General features: G+C 41.8%; 1 protein-coding gene across 4 annotated transcripts in view; it reads right to left on the bottom strand.

The window, feature by feature from the left end:
* Positions 1–13,365, bottom strand: part of CERKL (ceramide kinase like) — a 139,110-nt gene extending 125,745 nt beyond the window's left edge. The window contains exon 1 of one of the 4 annotated variants that reach the window (XM_059394283.1): positions 12,717–13,365. In XM_059394283.1, coding sequence (XP_059250266.1) covers positions 12,717–12,954 — 238 coding nt within the window. In that variant the 5' untranslated portion in view covers positions 12,955–13,365. The remainder of the gene's footprint in view (positions 1–12,716) is intronic. The other 3 variants (XM_059394281.1, XM_059394282.1, XM_059394284.1) reach the window with 3 other exon arrangements.
* Between the last annotated feature and the right edge of the window lie 590 nt (positions 13,366–13,955).

Raw genomic sequence — 13,955 nt, forward strand, 5'->3', positions numbered from 1 at the left:
AAAACATACTCTACCTTCCCTTTACACTTTCAGTACATGAAAACAAGCCTAATATAAGGAAACCATACATGCCAACAGTTGCTCAATTTTATTGATCTTATTCTTTCTGCACAGGTGGACATAGAAAGTACTGTGAATTAAGTGTTAATGTTCAGTACACTTAAAAGGTTAATTTGGAATATTATTTGTATTAGACAAACTCCAATTTTAGGAAATGAATATTTTCTGAGTTTAAAGCGATACGTAAAAAGTCCTTTTTTAGGGGCACCTGGGTGGCTCAGTGGGTTAAAGCCTCTGCCTTCAGTCCCAGGGTCTTGGGATCGAGCCCCGTATCAGGCTCTCAGCTTCGCAGGGATCCTGCTTCCTCCTCTCTCTCTTCCTGCCTCTCTGCCTACTTGTGATCTCTGTCTGTCAAATAAATAAATAAATAAGTTCTTTTCTACATGCAAAAATTGTGTTTAAAATAGCTTCATTGATTTTTAAAATTTCAGTAATACCTAAATATTATGGCTGTACAAAGATCATAAATTTCTAATATTTAATGTTTTCTGAAAATAGCTTTAATTTCTTTTCTTAAAGTAGCCTCAGCCTAGTAAGAAACATGACACAGTTGACAGCCCAAGGTTCATGAGAAACAAAGATCTGAAGTTTGATAAGTTTCAGCTTACAGTCCTTCAGGAGCCATTTCTCCAGTTTATGCATTTTTCAAGCTTTCAATTTCCCTTCTGTTTGGACATTTCGCTAGTCACTGGTATATTTGATGCATGGTACAATGCATTTCGAGTAAGATACTTTCTCATTGTGCTATTCTGAGAATTTTAGCAGTGTCCACACTATCCATTCTGTCATACACATTAAAAATCTCGGCATCACCATTATTTCTTCCCCTTCCCTCAAGCCCCACATCCTCCAAATTCTATCTCTGACAATATCCCTTCATCTAGCTTCACCTCTCCTTTCTCCCCGCAACATGCACACGGTCTCCTGGATCTTCTGCTATACTCGCCACTTAACTGGGCTCTTCAGTGTGGAGCCCATTTATACCTCCTCCTGGTTCCATAAGTGCCTTCTCAAAATCCAAACTCTCTTGCTTTAAAAAAACAAAACAAAACAAAACAACAACAACAACAAAAAACCCTTGACGTTCTCTGACATTCAGATTTTGCCACCGCTTACTCAATTCAGGGTGAGACACCAACTTCCTAGCCTGATATTCAAGTCAGTACAAATTACTGAATAACTGACTTACCACAAAGCGCTGTCATCTCCCTCATTTACACATACACACTCTTTATACCCTATGCTGATTTTCCAAATAGGTCAAAGCATTCTCTCCTGAGATTTTTCCCTCAAAATTGTGTTCGTAGAATTTTTTTTTTACACCTTTGTGTTGCCAACTCCCAGTCCTACTTTCAAGTCTACCCTCACTCACATCCCTCTGTAGCTTTCCCTGACCTCCTCCTCTACCCAACCCAACAGTATGATTTTCTCTTTTATAACTAAAAGTGATAACTTCCATGTATTATGCCCTGTAATATCTCAAAGGCACATAAGATAGGCCGCTAATAATTTTGCCAGTAAGTCTCCCTGCAGATTGTGAATATTTGGAAGCAGAAATTGTGGCAAATTGATTACGCCATTCCCGGAGCCTCCCCCCACCCCAGCACGAAATAGGTGCCCCCTAATGTTGGGGGAAATAAGCTACAAGTATGAATAATTTAATGAGAAAGACAAATTAAAACCATAGGGAAATAGAATTTCTCATCTATCAGGTTTTTAAAACTTTTACAACATACTCTTTTGAAGAAACTTCGCAGAAACAGGTGCCCTCATACAATGATAAAAAGGCAAAACAGTACAATTTTTTTTAAAGATTTTATTTATTTATCAGAGAGAGAGAGGGGGAGAGAGCGAGCACAGGCAGACAGAATGGCAGGCAGAGGCAGAGGGAGAAGCAGGCTACCTGCCAAGCAAGGAGCCCGATGTGGGACTCGATCCCAGGACGCTGGGATCATGACCTGAGCTGAAGGCAGCTGCTTAACCAACTGAGCCATCCAGGCGTCCCAAAACAGTACAATTTTTATGAGGTAATTTGGAAATATTAAGCAAAACTATGCAAGCAGTTGGGGGGAGTACATGAGAAATCTTTGCCAACTTCTGCTTAATTTTGCTATGAACCTAAAACTACTCTAAAAAATAAAACCTATTAAAAATTATATAGGTATTTATTCTTTGAGTCAACAATCCCACTTCTAGGAATCTATTCCAAAAATATACTGAAAAAAAAAAAAACACAAAAGGATACATAAGGTTTTTCATTACAACACCATTTTTTTTTCCAGCAACAAAAATGACTAGAAGCAACCCAAATCCTTCAATGGAGAGCTGGTTCAACAAACTACAGTACACAGATTATTGTGCAGGTATAAAAGCAAGCGTGGACTCTCACTATAGAGTGATATGCCAGGTATATTGTTAATTTAAAAAGAAATCAAAGCGGAGAAAAAATATGGTAGGCTAAAATGCATTTAAGAAAGTAGAAAGGGGTTGGGTAAGGAGTATATACATATAAGCAAACATGTACACACACACACACACACACACACACAGTTTGCTTATATTTACAAATGAATAAGCCAAAAATTTGAAAAGACAAATAAGCTTACCTATAATAGGAAGGAAGAAAAAGCATAGAAAAGACACAGATAAAAAGTTACACTTCCCAGAATATAGTTTGTTTAAAAGGTCTGACTCTGGAACCCTATATTTTTACATAATTACAGAATAAAACTGGATTTGAAAAAAAATGCCCAAAATTAAAAACAAAGTTAAATTATCATTCTGTGCATTGAGTTGAAGATAGACTATCACAGATAGGAATGATTTTGGGTGTCTTTAAAACACAATACTTTGGGGCGCCTGGGTGGCTCAGTGGGTTAAAGCCTCTGCCTTCTGCTCTGGTCATGATCCCAGGGTCCTGGGATCGAGCCCCGTATCAGGCTCTCTGCTCTGCGGAGAGCCTGCTTCCTCCTCTCTCTTCCTGCCTGCCTCTCTGCCTACTTGTGATCTGTCTGTCAAATAAATAAATAAAATCTTAAAAAAAAAAAAAAAAAAAACAGTACTTTGACTACACACACCATCTACCCTGAGTGGTATATACCCTAAAAGCAATAACAGAAAGTTACAGAATGATCTTAAATGGCTTTCAGAAGTTATACTGTTAATGGCAGCATTGGTGTTACTATTCTGTGATTTATAGGTGTTGTAAGATAAAGCAAGGGAGCAAGTAGGTATATTGTTGCAGTTATAAATCAAGATTTTAGGGGCACCTGGGTGGTTCAGTGGGTTGTGCCTCTGCCTTCAGCTCAGGTCATGATCTCAGGGTCCAGGGATCAAGCCCCACATTGGACTCTCTGCTCAGCGGAGAGCCTGCTTCCCCCTCTCTCTCTACCTGCCTCTCTGCCTGCTTGTGATCTCTCACTCTGTGTCAAAATAAACAATTATCTCTTTAAAAAAAAAATCAAGATTTAAGGATAGCAAAAAAGAGATAAAACAAAAACCTTTTAGTTCTGAACTGAAACTAGAAGTATAATTCCATGATGCATTTTCATTTTTAGAAGAAAAATACATACTTCCTAGCTGTTTTCTGGAAAACAAACAAACAAAAAACCCTGGAAAACAGGCCCATTGAAGGGAAATATTGGCAATGAGAACAAGCAGTGCTCAAACTGTGGTCTTGAAATACCACTACCCAATAAAAGTAACTAAGTGTCCTTGATGATTGGGTTGTACCATGTCTGAGGCATGACCTACCATTCCAGAAAGCCAGAAAACGATCAGAGACAGCAGAGGGAATGTCAAAAGAACTTAGAAGTCAACTTGGAGGGCTTCCCAACCATCCCAAATGCCAGAATTAGGACAATTCGAGAATTAGTAAGAATTGGCATTGCTGTAAATTGAAACCTGTATTATATGTTTCAATACCTAAGTTCTTAACAATCATAATAAACCTCACTGGTCATTATGGCTGCTGTCATCTCCCTTTGAGGAAGAACTTTCCTTTCTGCTGCAGAGAAGGCAGTTACCGGTTGGCCCCCAGCTGTCGGTCCCTTCAGGCTCTACCTCAACTCATTGCTGAAGTCATACTATTCCCAAACTAAACACGGCTGAGGTTCGGCCATTTCTGGCCAAGGCAGGGCTCCTAATGGGCAGTCTTATCCCCCAGATCTCACCATAGGTAAGCAAAGACTTGACTAGACCTGGATCATGGGCTGAGGCTCTCCCTGTCCCTGCCTGCTTTACAGGTGTCAGATCGGCCTCAGAGTCACAAGGGTATCCCTCCCTAGCAGCCTCCCCCTACTTGTATCTTTCACAGATACTTGCCCCCAATAAATTTCTCATATTCTTTTAAGAAACTAGAGACCAGACAACTCAGTTTGTTCAGAAAAAAAATTGCAAGGGAAAAAAGAGGAATCCGGGGATTAGAAAATATTAAAAACCCAGCAACCAACTGCAAAATGGCCCTTATTCCCCCCTGTTGATTTCTATTTAAAGAGAAACAATCAGAAGATTCTGAACACGGACTGGATATTTAAGGATATAGGGGATTATTTTAAATTGGAATAGTGCTTTTGTGATTATATTGTGCCTATTTTTTAAATCCTTATCTCCTAGAGATACACGCTGAGATGTTTATATGTATAGATGCGATTTATGAGGTCTAGGAATTGCTTCCAACTATTCCAGAGAAATAAGGGGAAAACCCAGGGCATAGATAAAACAAGACTGAGTTTAAACAATTTCAAGGCCAATGTGTTCTACAGAGCCTCACTCTTCTCTGGGTTTTATACAGACTTCTATTATTCTTTCTACATTTGACTATGTGTCAGGTTTTCCATAATAAAAACACTGGCCTTTTTTTTTTTTTTTTTTTTTTTTAGCTATAAAAATTCCCACTTCTTTTTCATCATGTACTCTGAAATGGAAGTACCCCAAGAAGAATGTGATGTCCATGGTTGAATGGTCTTCAAGGCCTGAAAGAAGTCTGAGAATATTACTGTATTAAAGGTTTTTTGTTTCTGTTTGGGCCATGATGCTCCCTCACACACAAGACAGACTCCTGATGGCATGAGGGGAAATTCCTTCTTGCTTGATCCAGGAAGCAGAGAACCTAATGGGACAGTATGGGCTCACCCGTCAGAATGGTTGGCTTTGAACTCCATTGCTAGTATGACCTTGGACAAGTTATTTAACATCTCTGGGCCCTAGGGATAAAAATCCTACCTAGACTACATAATCTTGCTGGAAAGATTAAACAAGATAAGATACTTGGCACAGGACTTGGCAGTGTAAACATCAATAAGCGTTCACGGTTTTCAGTCAAACACTGGACACTGTTGTGTAGCAGCAGTTTTCCAGAACACGGTTTCTGATTAAAATCCTGCAATGTACACAGGAATTCCCTGATGCCAGCTGGTATATTATTTTAGATTTATCTTTAGGCTTACCATAAGTCCACAGCATTACGCCAAATTTTTTTTTTAAAGATTTTATTTATTTATTTGACAGAGAGAAATCACAAGTAGACAGAGAGGCAGGCAGAGAGAGAGAGAGGGAAGCAGGCTCCCCGCTGAGCAGAGAGCCCGATGTGGGACTCGATCCCAGGACCCTGAGATCATGACCTGAGCCGAAGGCAGCGGCTTAACCCACTGAGCCACCCAGGCGCCCCAAATTTTTTTTTTAAATATTCATACCTGAAGGCCTCCCTGCTTCTTGATTTCGTCATTTATCACACCAAAATCCTCAACTTCTGGTCCACATGCCAGAAGTTATCATAAAACTTAATTCCCTTCAAACTCCATTTCTCTTTTTTCTTTTACTTCTCTCATCACATACTGATTTTGGAAAACTTAAGAGCGTATGAATAGTCATGGCTACTAACAATCCCCTCCTTTTGTTCCTTCTACACATACAACCAGATTTCACTTGCCCCGGATGTACTACATCTTTGGTTCAGTTCTTCCAAAACCTGGGCAGGATACACTCATATGAAAGACTTCTAGAAGGACTGATATTTGTAGATTTGCCAATATTTGAAATGTAATCTAAGGACCTAGTCAAGTAACAGGCTCAGCAGGAGAGATGATAAGGTTCAGAATGAGCAGTGCAGAACTGAGTTCACAGGGAATTAGGTCTATTACCTCCCTAGCCCTTTAAATAAGGATGGTCCATTTCCCCCAAAGTACAGAGAGCATGAAAACGCCCAGTCCAGGCAATACCATCCTCCTATGTATCCAACCTACCCATCAATCCCATTACCTACTACCACGGCTCTTTGATTCTTCAGCTCCACGTTTAGACTTTGATGATTCATGTCAGGTCCTCCTGCTTCCCTCAGTCCCAGCTGGATTCGCCTCTGGTTTACTGACTGTGATCCAGACATTGGACTCTCGGTTTTTAAGTCCCTTGGCTTCAGCACAAGCACGGTTCCCCAGTTCCCAACATAAAAAGATATTTATGTGCCAGGTCTAGCCCCCAAAGATCCCTATGTGGGGGAGGGCAAAAGAAAGGGAGACATAAAAGTAGATCAAGGTTCTAAAAGTACTTGCCTTCAGAGGATGCCATATGGTTGAGGAAACCATCAATATGGAGACTCTTAGGGAGCTGGGGTATGCAGGCTAAAGACAGTCATTTCGCATATACTATTTCTATAGTAAGAAACAGATTAAGTTTGCCAAATCTCAGTTCAAGTAAATCACAGCCACCAAGAGGAATAATACAATCACTTTTAGAGACAAGATTTCAACTTTACTATCAATTCTTACTTTGCAACAAAAGGGTTTGTTTTTTGTTTTTGTTTTTTTTTTGTATTCACAAAATATGTTAAAGGACTTTGCTGTCTCTAGGCTCTGTGGTTTTGTCTAAATTGGCTGCTCCGGTTGTAGGACTGTATCAGTTTTACATGAAGATTTGGAAATGGTACCTTCCTGGAAGAAGTAAATATTATATTAAAACTGACACCTTAGGAATAAAGGAAATCAACAATTTCAACTCTTGATGCATTAGAACCCCATTATCCAATGTGATCACCACTAACCATTTGTGGCTATTAATTTTAATTAAAATTAAAAATTCAGTTAATCACAGCAGTCACATTTCAGGCATACTAGCCATGTGTGGCTGGTGAGAAGGGTACTGGACAGTTCAGACACAGAATATCACATCACCACAGAAGCTTCAAGTCATGCTTTAAAGATTCACTCTACATTTGTTTTCTGTGTGGACCAATTTACTTTAATAAGAAGCTTTTATACAACAGGACTATTTAATATTTCTATAATAGCTTAACAGACCCTTCAAAGCACTTTAAAAACTTCATAAACAATACAGGCAGTTCCTTGGTAAACTTGATTTTTCCTACTATCTTTTTAAAAGTCCTTCAAATCTGACATCTTAGGAACAGTGACCATTTTTTTTAAAAGAAGTATTTTCTTAATATGTAGACTGATAAATCAAAGCATGTTTTACCGAGTAATTAATCTTTCAATAATTCACACAACAGGTCATTTTGGGGTTTAACCCCTGCTTCCATTATTTCTGACCACAAGGTCCACCGACAGATGTCTCACTTTGGATGTACACAACAGAAGACTGGGATCTGTTTCACGTACATCTGTTCCCAAACAGCTTAGGCAGATTAATACTTAGAATGCACCCAGGTCTGCTAAGTCCCAAACAACCATTAACTCTTGTTGTTTTTAAATTATTTTTTCTCACTTTCACATTTTTCCACACTACCTTTCACACTGCTAAGTTTCCAGCAAATGTTTATACATGTAAAGCTAATCATTTTAATGCTCCTAAAAGAAACACTTTCAAGACCTTATTCTGAAGCCCAGCTTTCTCACATTTTCTGTTCAGCTCAGCTCAGAACTAGGGTAGGAATAACCCTTTGGTGAAACAGATCATGAAATTGTGTAATCTGAAGGAGGAAGTCCATGAAAAATAGAGAATTTTAAACCACAAGATTTGAGACTCTCATTTTTTTTCCTATTTAATACATAATATTCAGATGCTAATCAGATTACAAAATCCTTGTCCTGAAATTTGCTTAAAAGGCATCGTAAATGAAATCAAGGATAAGCTAGTCTTTTTACCAATCATTAAAAAATGTGCTGATGACTAGTGCTAACCAACATTTTTCCATCAGAAAATGGTTTCTTCCTTTCCAAAGATAGGCCCGGGGCTGAGAGGACTGTCCACTTCTCTCTACTATGCCCTGAAGCTGTGGGAGGGCAGGAAGGGGACTGTTTTTCCCCCATGTGTTTCTTCTAATTAGAAATTCATTAGGGTTGAATGGCTCCTGCTGTCAAACAAGACTCATCTGCAGGCACCGGACGGTTGACCCCACTGGTCATTCAAACCTGAGACTTATTTATGTCCTAACACCTGAAGTCTATGAAAATAGGTATGTTCTTTAAAAAGCAACTTCTGAGTTAATGGTTTTTGGCAATTATATACAGTTGATCCTTAAATAATGTGGGGGTTGTGCTGACCCACGTGCAGTCAAAAAAAAAAATCCATTTAACTCTCGATTCACCCAAAACTTAATAGCTAACTGTTGAACAGCAGCCTTCCCAGCAATAATAGTCAATTAACACATATTTTGTATGTTAAATGTATTTTATACTGTATTCTTACAAGAAAGTAAACTATAGGAAAAAATGTATCTTTCAAGATGAACATTTATACTTCTGTACTGCATCAAAAACAAAACAAAACAAAACTCACATGTCAATAGAGCTGTGTAATTCCAAGTCAAGTTGTTCAAGGGTCAACCGTAATGAAATGTATAATTCTGCAGGTGAAGAAACTAAGTGGGGTTAAATCACTTGCCCAAGTCAGTTACAGTTCTGATAGTCACAGAGATAAGATGGCAGGTCCTTTGGAGCCCCGTCCTGAGAACATTCCTGCACCAGGCAGATTACACACAGCTTGAGTGGGGAACCTATAAAAGGTCCCATCACATTTTTCATACATCAGAATGCTATCCATTAGTAAATAGTGAGGCTTCCAGTGTGAAAAGGCAGAGATCTGTGGGCATTTGGTATTCCTGTCACAGAAATTCCTAAATTGATCATTCTTTTTTTTTTTTTAAAGAATTTTATTTATTTGACAGAGAGAGATCACAAGTAGGCAGAGAGAGAGGAGGAAGCAGGCTCCCCGCTGAGCAAAGAGCCCGACGCGGGGCTCGATCCCAGGACCCTGGGATCATGACCTGAGCCGAAGGCAGAGGCTTTAACCCACTGAGCCACCCAGGCGCCCCTAAATTGATCATTCTTAACTGTATTAAAATTTGAGCTTAATACAGCTTAACCCTACCCATTCCTAACTCTCCCTACCAGGAGCTTTTCCTTTATAAAACAAGATCCACCCGGTCACACAGTACAATAAGCAGATCCAGCTTTGCGGAGGTACAAAAATGCTTCTATCTTCTGCTTTCATCGAACCTTTCAAGTAGAAGCGTACTACCTGCTAAGCAAACATGGCAAGAAAGATGTCCTTGGCTGAGATCTAGAACAATGCCAACAGACAACTGGTGATGCTTTCAAAGACCTTGAACTCTGAAAAGTGTCTGATCCAATAACAGCACAAGGACTAAGTTGTAAAATACACAGATCTATCTAATACATGTGCCCATGTCCCCTTTCCTGTGCACCCTTCATTTCTGACGCCTCCCTTCCCCACCCCAGTTCCAGGCACTGTGTTGAGAGCTGCCCATACTGGTAGCACTACTCTTAATCCGCTTTGCCTAGATAAGTCCCATAACCCAGGCTTATCTGGTCTCAGACAACTCACTTGATCCCTCTCCCCTTTATTCAGAGTTTTGTTCCTTCCTAGGTCACAGCTAAGGGGGTAATTACTTTATATTCACAGGAATAAACGGTTCATTTTATATTTACACAAGAAAAATGGCCAGATTTTTAAATTCCCATAGAAAGATCATTGGGTAACATAGCAGATCATCAACCTTTTCTGAACAGATGACGCCCTTCTGTGCACATATTTTACATTGTTGTGGTGGCCTCCTGGTCAACCCATGCCCAGGTATGCTTACCACCCTGCAGCTGAGCAAGAGAGAACCTTCTAGCCAAGGCACCCACTGTGGAGAAGTGGGCCAATATTAGCTTAATTTTTTTTTTCTTTTTAGAAGAGTTCCAATACTTTAAAGAAAAATGGAGGGGATACTCCTGCATGCGATGCAAACCCACTGTTAAGTAGCAGTATAATAAAGGGTACAATGCAATAGGCAAAACTAAAGTTCATGGGACCAGTTAGCAAATTCATTCAACGATCAGTCACATGTCAGACACTCTTCAAAGTGCTGACAGGTAACAAACCGATGGTCTGAACATCTCCCCCCCCCCCCCCCTAGATCTAGTCTGAGAGTTATACCATCAGCCCCGCTGCTTCTCAGGCCTTCAGATTGGGTCTGAATTCTACCACTGGCTTTCCTCATTCTCCAGCTTGCAGATGGCATGCAAGGGGGACAGCTCAGGCTCCGTAATCCCACAGTAGACCTCTTCAAAGCTATAGCCCAAGTTCCTTTTCTCTGGAGAACCCAAACACATTCTAGATTTGTCAAAACCCATAGAATGTACAACATCAAGAGTGAACATCAAAAGTGAACCCTAATGTATACTATCGACTCTGGGTAATGATGGTTCATGTAGGTTCATGAACTATAACAAATGTATCACTCTGTTGAGCAATGTGGCTAATGTGGGGGGGGAGGTGGCTGTGCATGTGGAAGGGACAGAGGGTATATGGGAAATCTCTGTACCTTTTGCTCAATTTTCCAGTGAACCTAAAACTGCTCTTAAAAATAAAATCTACTTTTAAAAACCATGTAGGTTTAAAAACTGAGTGGTCTTGCAACTCTTTCCTGTGTATGATCTAATAATAATGCCCAGTGACCCCACTCCACCCTTTCCCGGAACAGCCTGTCACTGGCCAAGGAGCACTGGACACACCCCACTACATCCTTCCACACCACAGCCTCCCAGGTATGGTAACCTTGATACAGCTCTTCCTCCATTAACTGGACCAATTTCACTGGTCTTTCAGCACTCACCTCTAACCTAATTCCACATCAGACATTATTTCTCACATTTAAACTTGTGTCTTCGTACCTTCTTTTACCACTCAGTTTACTAAGTAAAACATCCACTTCTAAAATAGAAGTTCTTATGAAGCTGCTAGGATTCCGACCTTCCAATTTTAAGGGCCTAAAGTGGCACACTAGGTATTAAAAAAAAAAAAAAAAAAAAATAAAAAACCCAAATAAAAAAAAATGGGTTTTAAAAAAAAAAAAAAAAAAAAAAGTAATACACCTAGATGAAAAAAGATGGGTTTTAGAGCAAAACAACAAAAACAAAACAAATTTTCAACCTTTATGTTTTTAAATTCTACTTCAGGAACACTAAGCAAGCATACTTTTCCTCCATCACCACTCAATTTAAAACATTTCCTTTCTTGTGTCATTATTTGCCTTTTTCTGGAGGGGCACTGCAACACCAATCTGTATGATCTCTCATTGAACAAGGTCGTGTTTTAATTGTCTTGTTTCCCCTTCATTGTAGGTAAAACTGGCTCTTGTAGGCTAAACTCTATAACTTCTATATCCTCCCAAATTCAAACTGACTTAAAAACTTAAAAGTTAGCGATATGGACATAGAATTCTGTCAACTCAGAGCTTTGATAAAATAGTCTACCTTAGTTGTCAAAACACCTGAAAACATTTTAATTAAAGTATAAGTGAGCCAGGATGGTTTATGGAGCAGAGGCGGAATTCACACTCAACCAGGGCAGAGTCCCTGACTAGTCGGCAGCATTTTGTAAGCTTTTTGCAGAAGAAACTTTAAAACAGTAACAGGTTTCTATAGTACTAGTACAGGGTGGCCAGTTTTCCAACCCAGAAAGATTTTTTTTAAATTTTCTTAAATTGGTATTCAGCTAGGTGAGACAGCATCACATCCCAGTTTCTTGAGAAATCATCTCTAGACTGACTTGAAATAGTTCTATTGTAAATAAGGCACTGTAATATTTCTAAGTAACTCAAGTCAATAAAAGACGAATGCAAGTAAACAGCATGATTAAAGTTTTAAAGTTAACATTAAGACTAAGCTTGTAGAAGCCTTGATTCTAGACAATGGCAAGGAATGCGAGGGGCATCGAAGTCCAGAGAGAGCCCAAAGTTGGGGGGAGGGGGCTTAAAATTCAGAAGTCAGCAAAAGGAGAGGTGGATTCAGAACCCACATGTTGGTGTACTCTGCAAAGTGCTTATACTCCCAGCGCACCGGCAGAAATGGACGGATTAAAACTTCAGCTTGGAGGGAAGGAGGCCCTTCCAAGCAGCTTGAAAAACATCGCCCCTCTGGGGCTCAATTCTTTTTTTTTTTTTTTTCTGCGTCGCAAAACAGAAGCTGAGCGTGACTTTGCTCCGGAGGCGGGAAGCCAGGCAAGAGGCAGCAGGTAGCGCGAGGCCCCTGGGGGTAGATAAGGTTCTCCCACTTTGGGAAGGAGGGGGCGGTGGCGTCGGGACGCTGGGAGAGGAGGAGCCTGGGGGGAGCGGAGTGGAAGCGCGGGGGCGGGAGGTGGAGGGAGGAGCAGAGGGTGGAGGCGCGGCTGGCGGTGAAGGAGCCGGGACCACTCACCCGCGGGTCGCTCGGGTTGGATGGGCCACCACCTCAGGGCCAGCTCGCTCAGCACCACGTCGCAGCTGCTCCTCCCGATCTCGAAGATGCCCCGCAGCAGAGTCTGCCCGGCCGCCGCCTCCGGCTGTAGCCCGGACACCCACAGCGCCGAGGGCACAGCGACCGCCGCCGGGGGCGCTTCTTCCTCCGGGCCGCCCTCCAGGGCGCTCACGCGGCCTCCGCGCCTCCCCCGGGGCATGGCGGAGACGCTAGCTGAGCCGGAGCCAGGGGTCTGGGGAGGCCTTTGAGGAGGAAGTGGAGGCCGCAGCAGCCACGGCTCCGGCTGCGTCGGGCGCTGCCACAGCAACCGCGCGCAGGGCAGAGACCCAAGAGGGAGGCGGGGCGGGCAGGCGGGGCCGCCGGGACCCAGTCCAGCACCTCGGCCTGCGGGACGCGGGTCTCCGCCGCTCAATACAAAAAGACCCCCGTCCGGAAAGAGGAAAAGTGTCTCCCTCCGCCAAACTTTACTCTTCGCGGGGATTTCGTGGATTGCGCTACCCGCGGCGCTTCTCAAACTTTTACTTAGCCTCTGGGCATCTCGTTAAAATGCACATTCCTTATTGAAGCGGTGCGGGATGAGGTCCGGGATACTGTATTTCTAAGAAGCTCGGGGTGATGGCGACGCCCACGTCCTGGTCCGCAGAGCACAGTTCGGGTTGCAAGGACCTCTGTTTTTTGCATCTCCTTCCCGGTGGGCTCTCTTGGAAGGCGGAGGTCACGCCCGCAAGTGTTAGCTGGTTTTTCCGCACCTGGTGTAAAGCGCGCATTTCCCAGGTGCCCCGAGGGGAAGCCAAAGTCTCAGGTTTGCATCGACCAATTCTCACCTGACAAACATAGTATTAAAAGAAGATGCCTTAACACCATGAGCACTAACGTATAGAATTATTGAATCACTATATGTACACACTTAATCACTATATGTACATCCAGTAACGTATACTGGAATGAAAGGGGGAGGAAAAGCCAATAAAAAGTGCCTTTGTGTTCTCAGTATGGACGGTCCTACTTTCCTCAAGATCTCTCCAAGGCAATCTTGTCTTTGCCTGGATCTGGCACTCCCTGGAGAGAGCTTACAAGCAGCAGGCCTTGTTCTCTTGAAGGCTACTGCCGTAATGCAGTGTTACCTGGAAATGGAGAGGGCCCCGAGGGGTTCATTCATCACTTTCTTCTGGGAGTGGAGAGTCATGAAATTAGCCTATG

The sequence above is a fragment of the Mustela nigripes genome, chromosome 3, assembly GCF_022355385.1.
Source record: "Mustela nigripes isolate SB6536 chromosome 3, MUSNIG.SB6536, whole genome shotgun sequence".
Taxonomy (NCBI): Eukaryota; Metazoa; Chordata; class Mammalia; order Carnivora; family Mustelidae; genus Mustela; species Mustela nigripes.